This window comes from Manihot esculenta, chromosome 7 (genome assembly GCF_001659605.2).
Source record: "Manihot esculenta cultivar AM560-2 chromosome 7, M.esculenta_v8, whole genome shotgun sequence".
In the NCBI taxonomy this organism is placed as follows: Eukaryota; Viridiplantae; Streptophyta; class Magnoliopsida; order Malpighiales; family Euphorbiaceae; genus Manihot; species Manihot esculenta.
In genome coordinates, this window is record NC_035167.2 from 24,805,622 (window position 1) to 24,816,534 (window position 10,913).

Consider the following 10,913-nt stretch of genomic DNA (forward strand, 5'->3'; position numbering starts at 1 on the left):
TTAATTAAATAAATACTCTCATATTTATTTTTTCTTATATTTTAATTGTGTAATTTTTAAAAAATAGATATTTTTTTTTTAAAAAGGTCATATATTATTAAATTAAAAAAATTACTTAAAAGAAAACACAAAAAAAAAAAAAAAAAAAAAAAAAAAAAAACAAGACAAAGTACACGACCCCAAATCATGATCACATACGCACATCTCCATGTCCATCTCATCTCCCTTCTTTCAACACCTTAAAAACAAGAAAAGGCGATTACCTCTTTAGCCTTTAGCTTCCAATCTCTCTCTCTTCTTTACCTCAACACACTTTTCATTACCTCTCGCTCTCTCCTTCTCTTCTGTGGCGGCGGCTGTTCTTTCAATTCTTCCTGTTTGTTTATTCTTGGATCGGTTCTTTCTCCATCTCTCTCTTCGTTGCTCGATCTGCAATTGAATCGATCTGGGTGTTCTTGGGTTCCTTTAGGTAAGAACCGCCATGATTGCGGCCACGCAGCAGCAGCAGCAACAACAACAACAACAGAAAGCAATAGCGCCGTCTGCGGAGGAAGAGGCCTTGAAAAGGAATACGGATTGCGTTTACTTTCTTGCTTCTCCTTTAACCTGCAAAAAGGTTTTGTTTTGTTTTTGTTTTGTCTTTCTTTCTTCTATGCCCTTTTCTTTAATGATATTTTGCTGTTTTGGGATCTTTGTGTTTGTTGCTATTTAGGGTTTCAGATTTACGATTTGGCTTTGTTGCATTAAGTTTAGATGATGTTGGATCCTTTTAGGGTTTGTATTCGTTTCATAGGATGATTCTCTTTTGAATTTAACGAGTATATGTGGTTAATCTGATTCTTTCGTTTCTCATTAGGCATCGGGTCTATGTTTCTCTAATGCTGTGTGAATCGAGAATGATAGAGATTAATTTTGTATTTATCTTACATATATGAGCGTTTCAGTTTAGCTGAAAGTTACTTTGTGAATCTGATTGTTTAGAGATTTACAGAGCTTTGCTTTTGTTTCTGTTTGTTTAGTTTTGATAATTATTTAGTTGCTTTACTTTGTGTTAGGTGCCACAGTTTTAAGGATTTAAAATCGGAATCTGAGCAAATAACTCAACCCTTTTCTGGGATAGGAGCCTTAGCGTAATTTAATGTAGTAGTAGTTTTAGTAGTCTTTTTGTCAGTTCCTCAGGAAGGAAGTTGAACTTGTCCTGAATTTGCTACACATAGTATAATTTAATGTATATGGAATTAGTTTCTTCCATCAGTTGATAATACTCATTTTTAGTTTCTGTCAACAGGGAAGTGAATGCGAGTATCGCCATAGTGAATATGCCCGGGTTAACCCAAGGGATTGTTACTTCTGGTTGAATGGGAATTGCTTGAATCCAAAGTGTGGGTTTCGTCATCCAGTAAGTATCTTCTTCCTTTTTTTTGGACCTACAATTTTCTTGCTATATTCCTTTTATACCTTTTTGTGGTGCCCTTAATTTGTTGTTTATTTTTATTTTTTTTAACGTGGATCAGAAAATCAGTAATTTCTTTTTTTGTCAGTATACATTTGCTTGTTTATATTATATTTTCAATCTTATAGATTTTGAATATTAATATTCTCATTTCAGCCACTTGATGGCTTGTATGGAACCCAAGCATCAGCTTCTTTGCCTCCATCACATTCAGCAGTCTTACCTGCCTCAAACACTCAAAATTCAGCTAAACAAGCAGTTGCTTGCATTTTCTTCCAGAAGGGCCTCTGCTTAAAAGGTGATAGATGTGCTTTCTTACATGGACCAAATCATGTTAGTTACAAACTTTTACAGCCAATGGTACCCTCTAATGTTGAATATTCACCTCAAAAGAAGACTTCTAATGGCCCTCAGAAGATTCCACAGGGAAATTTCTCCAAAATAGTTGGAGCACCTGCTGAAGCTAAACCTGCACCCAAACCAGAAATTGGTCCACCAAGAAGTGGAGCAGGAGTTGAAAGGAATCATCCACCACCTAAGAGCATGGAAGCTGAGCTTTCAAAATACAAAGAAACAAATGTTGCTCCCGTTGTCAATCGAAACTCAAGTCGTTTCAATCATTTGCAGAAGTCACAAGTGTCAGATGAGCCTGGTTTCCAGAATGGTAAGGATCCTGATGAGCTTTTGAGGGAGTCCTCTCCCGGTTTTGATGTTCTTGTAGATGATGAGTTGAGAAATTCCGATTATTACCATGGTGAAGATCAATATGCAAAGACAAGAGGTCGTGAAGGAAGGAGCTTGAACGCGGGGAATGAATATGATATGGGTCATTCTGCTGATTACAGTTCAGTTGCTGACATTGACCAAGAAACATATCCTGATCTCCGAGGCTACGATGCTTATGAATGCATGCAAGGGCAATATGCTTGGGAACAACATAGGGCTTCATCAGAGAGAATGCTAGTCGAGCCAGCTCATTTGGAACGGAGAGCTTACTCAAAAGCAGATAGCCCTGAACTTTTTGATGAATCAGATCTGCGTTATCGTTTGTCGAAACATAGGAGAGTTGATGGCTTGAGATCAATTGTCAGTCACGATTTTGTCCCTGAAAACCATGTTGAGGATAGAGGTTATCGCGGTTCTTCACGAGGGGACTCGCATAATTTACCTGCACATGAAAGCTCAATGAGCAGTCGCTTTCGTGGTAGGATAAAGCTTCCAGAAGGATCTGCAACCAGCAGTGATTTACTTGTTGAAAGGGAAATAGACAGGGGTAGGGTTCAGGCCAGATCATCACCAGGAAGGTCACATATCCCTTCTCATCAAGGGAGGCTTCGTGACAGAATAAAAGCTAGGGTGGAAGAGGACTTCAATAGTGAACTGAGAAATGTTAGAGGTATTCGAATGAGAAGAGAACTGACAGCTAATGGAAATACTGATTTTGCTGGTCCTAAAAGTCTTGCAGAGCTGAAAGGTACAAAAAGTACAGAAGGTAGGATGCAACAATCCCTTGGAAAGAGAAAACAATTGGAAGATTACCAACCATCTGAAGGTGATCTTTCATTCGAAGGCCCAATGCCTCTTAGTGAGATTCTAAAGAGAAAAAAAGAGGCTGAAGCTGTGGCTAATGGCAATGGAATATCTTTTGTCAATGAATATGATAATGATAAAAAAGAAAGCAAGAAAATCCTTGGAAGCTTGGACGTTGTAGCAGTTGCTGACACACAAGATGCTTATACATCCATAAAGGATGGAGCCAGCAAGGAAGTGCTTAAAGATGAAGGATCCAAGTCTGCAGCTGCTGCTGGAGTTGGAACGGTTGGAAAAACTACTGAAGTTGCAGTTGGTCTGTATTCTTCTCAACAACGTAATCGAAGTGAACCTGAGACTGAAGATGGGATGATTGTTGATAATGGGGTCGAAGATCATGAGTATGAAGGTGAAGATCAAAGGGAGGGGGACTACGAATATGAGCAAGTTGATGGAGAGTATTATGAAGACGGGGAAAATGCAGACGCAGAAGCAGAAGAAGAATACGAAGATGACGAAGATGGAGACGACTTTGCTAAGAAAATTGGCGTAATGTTCTCGTAAAAGGCAGTTGGAAAGATTCGATGTTTTTGGGTATTATTATGGTTCGTTGACGATCGTGGGGAGTGATTATGGTTGGCTGGTTTTGATCAACAGGTGTAATTGCCATGGGTTTATTTCTAGAAGTAGGAATATCAAAGTTCTCCGGTATTAATTTAAACTTCCCTTTTTTTTTTTATTTAATTATTTGTATCTAGCACTGATTGAATGGAAATTTTCTGGTGCTTTGGGTGTAGCTTTAGCCCATCTCTTCTGATCGCACAAAAAGGCTCGAATGTAACAGTTTAACAGTTAATAAGAAAACTGCTGCTTACTCCTCAAAAGGAATGTTCTCGATTTGTCGTCGTTTGTTAATTTTGTTTGTTCAAATTGGAAGACACGAAATAAGAGCAGTTTGTGGTAAATTAGGTTATTATCCTTAGGTAAATTATTATCGAGTCTATGAAAAATTGTATATGTTTAGATTTAAAATGAAATGATTTCTAAAGATCTTATTCATAGTTAAATATTTACTAAAGAAACGATATTCACTAAAGATTGAAAAAAACATCGTTAAATATTTTTAATTTAAAATTGGCCTTTAAGATTAAAATGAGAGCAATATAATATTTTTACTTCAAAATAACAATATATACTCATTAATTAATAATGTAATACAACAAATAATTGCAGGATTTTAATCATATTGATGCACAGCGGAAAAATAGAAAAAATAAGAAAATAAAAGGTAAATATATATATATATATATATATATATTTATAGTAAAAATATGATATCCTTTATTTCAATTGTGTTTTAAATCATAAATTAAATACATGATGATTAATAATATTTACATAAAATATCAATAGAAAAATTTCAACCTTTTATACTAATTTTTTAGAGAATAGTATAATAATATTTATTTAATTAATTAAATAAATAAATAATAATTTTGGTCTAAAAATTTAATAAATAAATTATATAAATTTTAAAGACATTCCATTGAGTCCATATTTAATTTATGAGGTCAAAATCATAATCATTTTAAATTTTTAATTTTATTCTAAACGTCATAAAATTTATATACAATTAAATTTTATTTTGATTTTTCATTTTATTTTCTCATGCTATTTTTTATGTGCGTGACTAATTAAATTCTAAATATGTTGTCGATAAATATAATTAACTAATTAATTAATTCAAAAGTCAAGAATATTATTTAACATGTTAAGACTATTCAAATATTTAAAATGTATTTAACGTTAACTTTTCGGTATATGATTTCTCAATATAAATAATATTTCTTTAATCACTAATGTGCCCTTTAAAAATTGAGCATGGAGCGTGTCTGCTGTGTTAAATTATATTAGTTCTCTTTGCAATAGCCATTGATTTATTGAATGAAATTTTAAATTTAATTTGCTAATTTCATTTTATTTTGAATAAGGATTTCATAATCAATACTAACAAAGAACAAATTGAATATTTTCTAATTAATCTAGAGCGATGAATCCTATCTCGATCACGTAAACATCTTCAAACATATTCTACTATAATCAATTTATCTCCATTTATTGCTCATAAACTAAGTAATATGTAAAATGAATCAAAATATAGAAGTCCTTATATAAGATGACTTATTAATTTCAAGTCAAAGAATCATTTACACAACTATCGCTTGAATAGTTCATAGACACAGCTTATTTTCCATATGAAATTCTAAGGTGGATCAATTCAGTATACTTATTCACAAAATAAATACCTAAATTATAGTTCTAAATATCTCACATATCCCAACCTATGAAATCAGTTGCTTCTTTTGAAGAGGAAAGAACATCATATGTACCAGTTTCAAAAGGTTTTATGCAGGGGTCTAAAAATGTTTGTATTTTCCATATATCTCCTTTTGGCAAGCCGTGATAAAACAACAAAGTTAATGGATTTGGCAGCACCTTTTGGCTGAAAGGGAGCTTCTTCAGTTGGGGGTACGAATGAATATTGAGGATGGCATTGGTATTCTAATTTGGTCAAATCCATGGGTTCCTTAATTGAAAATTTTTTCTCTTCCTGAGACGTGCTTTATTACCGATCCATCTTAATATGGTGGTAGATCTTATTGATCACAAGGCATTGGAACGGAGGCATCAGCTTGTGCTCCATTGGTTTAGTTTTGCCAAGACTTAGGTTATTTTCTCGATTCCGATGGCACCTTGGGATACACCAGATTCTTTAATTTGGCATTTTGAAAAATATGGATGATATACGATCAAGTCGAGTTATCAACTTTTAATTTGTCTTACAAATAAAAGTTTTGAGTTTCTTAGCCCATCCTCTTCATCTAGTGTTTTATGGAAGCTTCTTTGATCTGTTTAGTTATCCCTAAGCTTAAATTTTTCCTCTAGTATATGTTTCATGATGTATCGCCTATGTTATCCAACGTTCATTAAAGAGGTATGCTATCTAATCCTCTCTACTCTTTATGTCATCAACACTCATAAACTTTCGAGTATGTCTTTTGGTGCCAGCATGTTAGTGCTACTTGGTTTCTAGGTCTGTGTGGTTATAAATTTGATCTGATGGGTTTTCAAATTTTGATTCCTGGTGGAAAATACTCTGAGATAGGTTTTGTATTGATAGTGATGCACATCGTACTATGACTTTGGTCACTCTCACTTGACATATTTGGAAAAAGTGGAATAGAGGAGTTTTTGGAGTAGTAATCCCTAACTCGCTCGCTACCTCTAGGCGTATCTTAGTTGATTTTTCTCTATTGCAATAGTGTGGTATTGTTGGTTCTTCCGTACACAAGGATAGCTCAAGATTAACAGACTCGTTTATGGAATGGTCTCCTCCCTCATTAGGAATTATGAAGTTCACTTGTGATATGACATAGAAAACTCCTTCGATGCCAACATCTATAGTTGTGATAGCTAGGTATAGCTCTAGGTCTATAGTTGCTAGATGTGTTTGAAAGGTTTGGTACTCTTCTTCTGCTACAGGAGAGGATGTTGGCAAGTATCCAATCAGCCTTTAAGGAAGAATTTTAGATCATTAAATATGAGATGGACTCTATGCTAGTATATTGTGCATGACATATGGCACACCCTCTAGTATCTTAGGATATCGACTCCACAATGGCTTTAGTTCATCTTATTTTTCTTAAGACTTGAGTATGTATCTTTTCATCATGTTTTTTGAATGGTCAACTTCTACTCTGACATAGTTGCGAGGCTATACTTAAAGGAAATCTTTCAACTTTGTAGTTTTATTGTACTTTTGAGGAACTAAGTGTTGGGAATCAATTAGATTGATACACAATGGAAAAATAGAAATTTTTTTTTCAATAAAGATCACGTTTTAGATGAATAAAGAAATAAAGTGTAGAGAAATTAAATACCTTTGTTATTTCTTTTGCAGCTAAAATACGAAACCGTTCGTCTCGGTTGGGTTGTTGCAAACCATAAATTGTTCAAGTGTATAACCTTTAACGATAGCCACACAAAATGCCAATCGAAAACCCCTAAAATAATTTTAAGGATTGAGAAGCAGAAAAAGTATTGAGTGCTAGGTCTCAACTTTTCCTCTGAAATTTTGATGGCTCTTACTTGTGTCAATAGGCTTCCTTAAGATAGCCTTTTATACTAAATCCCTACAGTTTTTAATATAATAATTATATTTATTTATTTAAATAATTAAATAAATAAATTCTAATTATGGCCCAAAATTTTAATAAATAAACCATATAAGTTTTAGACAAATTCAATTTAGTCCTTAATTTATTAGGTTAAATGGTAATCCTTACAAATTACAACTTTACTCTTAGTGTTACAAAACTTATATGAAATCAAGTTCTACTTGATTTGACTTTTTATTTTACTTTCTCATATTATTCTTTACGTGTATGACCCATTAGGTTCCAATATATTGGTGACAAATATAATTAACTAATTAATTAATTTGAAGGTTAAGAACATTGTCTACCAACATGTCAAGACTATCTAAATAGTTGGTATGTCAATAGTGGTTTGACTTAATCTTTCAATATATGATTTCTCAATATAATTAATATTCTTTTATTACTAATGTTCCGATTTAACAATTAAAGCATGGAGCATATTTACTATGTTAAATCATATTACTTTTCTTTGCAATAGCCATTGACTAATTAAATGAAATTTCAAATCTAATTTGCTAATTTCATTCCACTTTGCACAAGAATTTTATAATCAATGCTAGTAGAGAACAAATGGAACATTTTTCTAATTAACCTAAGGTGATGAACCCTATCTCAATCACATAACACCGTTCATACAGTTTCTATTATATCCAATTCATCCCCATTTATTACTCATGAACTAAGTAATGTATAAGATGAATCAAATCATAGAATTCCTATATAAAATGACTTATTGATTTCAAGTCAAAAGATTAAGGAATCCATAAACATAGGTAATTCTCCGTATGAAATTCTCAGGCGGGCAATTTAGTGTACTTATTTAAAATAAGCACCTATATATTAGTTCTAGATATCTCATATATCTCAACATATTAGATCAATTGCTTTCTTTGAAAAAGAAAAAAAAATATGTACCAGTCTCTCCAGCTCTAATTATTATCCAATAATCATAAGAATGTTGATTAGGAAAATTTAGAGACATTACTAAAAAATGCAATAGGAATCTCATAATTATAACCACATTATAATTTTCTTTGTATAGTAATATAGTCTCATTAACTTTATCTTTAATCAAGATTCAATTAAATGAATACTAAGATAAATAAATGCCTTTTATTAATGTATTAAATACTTAAAATGCATCAAAGTTAATGTCCAAATACAACTAATAGATTGGCTATAGGGCATATAATTAACAATCTCCCACTTGCACTAATGCCAATCACCCATGTATCTTATCCCATAAGCATTCATGTGGTAATTATATTTCTACTAGGACATGCTAGTGTATATGCCCTAGGCCATTATCTTGGACCTTTTTATATGTCGTTTTGGTTATTAATAAAAGAGGTTTTTATCATTATTATTTGTTTGCATGTTACATAATAATGATTATCATCCCTGGTTACTTATTATTATATTGATAATAATAAAATATAACTGGTATGATTATTGATTGATAATCATGAGATGATTATGTATATGTTGATATAATTCAATAATCATATATACTTGTTAGAGAACAAAGTATTGGATGGACCCGCATTGAGATCACTACATGGGTCATTGTCATAAGTGAATCTCAAAGTAGTTATGTCTTAATCCTTTGACTTGAGATTGTCATAGTTTCCAACATAAGGACTATTATGTTTTGACATAACCAAACGTTGTCTTTAATCGGACAATCATAAAGGTTATGATTGAGCATAATAGAAATTATATAGAGTATAATGAACAATCAAGATAGGATTTGTCCCTCTCTATGAGAGATATCTTCTGGGCCCCTCGATAAGTGAGACTGAGAAATGCATGGCCGTGCTCAAATGAATTGATAGTGTGATCAATATCATTTGAATTTATCAGTCTACTTAGAGATCGAGAAATCATAAGTTTGAACATTATAAGTTTGACATTGACCATGACTTATGTTCAAACTAGATATCGTGTGACAAATAGATTAATTCATGTTCTATTTATTAAGCTTTATTGGACTATTGATAGTCATAATGTCTTGCTAGAGGCCACTTATGACTTATGGGCCTTGTGGGACTAGGCCTATTGCCAATTAATGTGAGCCTATTGGGTCACACACAAAAGTGCTATGTCATATTTAGCCCAAAGCCCGTTAATATAATTAATAATAATAAAGTGTTATTATTATTAATCATTAATATAATTAATAATAATAATAAAGTGTTATTATTATTATTGATATTAATTATTAATATAGTTAATAATAATAAAGTATTATTATTATTATTAATTAATTATTATTATGAGATAATAATATTTAAAAGATCTACAGTCTATCTGTAAGTATTACAGATAAAGGACTCTATCACATAAGATATTTGAGTATCTGCGAGATTGTGATAATGGGTTCTGAGCACAACTCTTTTAGGAAAAGAGTTGGTGGAAAACAAAAGACTGAAATATATAAATACTCCTACTACAAATTGGGGGGGTTGGACGACGTTTTGAGAAAACTCAGTCTAATAGCTGCAGATTATGGAGCACATAATCTATCCATCTTTGAGAGAGCTAGCACTCTAGAAGGATAGAAGACGTTCGTGTGGATACCATAGAGGGTGTTCGTTTGAAAAAGCAACACCATCAGTCCAACATTGTATATTCTCAACGAGATTAACAGGTTAGTCTCATATCCATCTTTAGAATTAAACGAAGCACTCGGATTCTGGGAAAGGAAATCAGAGAAATTTTATTTTTCTGTTGCGCCTTTGGGTTGCAATAATCTCGGGATTTCCCAACAGTGGTATCAGAGCCAACCTGTGTTTTTCGTTTAAATTAATTATGCCATGATTAATTAGATATATGTGATATATGCTTTTGAATGGCATGATAATGGATGAATGATGGGATCATTTAGATATTTTTATTTTAGTTAGAAAATTAAATTAAAAAAAATAATAGTAAATAAATAAAATTGTGTTTACGGTGGAACGTAAACCTCCCTCAAATCGCTGACCGAACCGCTCGCGTGCCTGTCACTGGCATAGCCTGAACAGCGTGCAAAGCGGGCCACTGCGGATGATGGAGATTGTCCTCAGAGGAATTTGATTCCCGTCGGCGATGAAGAGGAACGCCACCCGCGATCAGTTGTACCCGACAAAAAGGACCCGATTGACTCGCGCTGTCGATGCACACTGCCACCCCGCGCTTTCGTCGTACGATGGTCGACAGTGAGGCCTCGAAAGATGCAGCGGTTGGGTGGTGGTCAGGGAGAGGATGAAGATCTCCTTCATGAGAACCGGCGATTCCGATCTCACCTGCATAGGTTTGCAGGGGCTAGTGGACACGCAATCGTTGCGTTGTCATTGGCGACCTTTTCAGGCGGCGGGAAGCTGGCTGGGCATTGTCCGTCCTGCTAATTCCTTAGGTGTCAGCTAGGTTTCTTCCTAAGGAAGAAGATTGTGCCTAAATTACAATTCTGAATAAAAAAATAATAATAATAATAATAAATTTGAGAAATTAAATTATTTTCTTTTAGTCTTTAAATCAGATTTAAATGACTATATTTTATTATTTTCTTTTAGTCTTTAAATCATATTTAAATGACTATATTTTATTATTTTATCATATATTAGTATGAGATACTATGCATTATTGTTTATATATATATATATATGCATATAGGATGCTATAATATATATATGCAAGACAAAATAATTATAAGAAAATAAATTTTAAAT

At 32.9% G+C, this 10,913-nt stretch overlaps 1 protein-coding gene across 1 annotated transcript; it reads left to right on the forward strand.

Annotated features, from left to right (window-relative positions):
• Positions 1-221: 221 nt before the first annotated feature.
• LOC110619011 (zinc finger CCCH domain-containing protein 17) lies at positions 222-3,867 on the forward strand. The gene is made up of 3 exons (XM_043958473.1): positions 222-616; positions 1,289-1,399; positions 1,610-3,867. Exons 1-3 carry the CDS (start codon positions 482-484, stop codon positions 3,545-3,547), a joined length of 2,184 nt encoding a protein of 727 aa, XP_043814408.1. The 5' UTR covers positions 222-481; the 3' UTR covers positions 3,548-3,867.
• The last annotated feature ends 7,046 nt before the right edge of the window (positions 3,868-10,913 follow it).

Coding starts and splice junctions, on each gene's coding strand:
- LOC110619011 (XM_043958473.1), top strand. CDS start 482: ATGATTGCGGCCACGCAGCAGCAGCAGCAACAACAACAACAACAGAAA. Junction 617..1,288: donor CTCCTTTAACCTGCAAAAAG/GTTTTGTTTTGT, acceptor TTCTGTCAACAG/GGAAGTGAATGCGAGTATCG. Junction 1,400..1,609: donor AGTGTGGGTTTCGTCATCCA/GTAAGTATCTTC, acceptor TTCTCATTTCAG/CCACTTGATGGCTTGTATGG.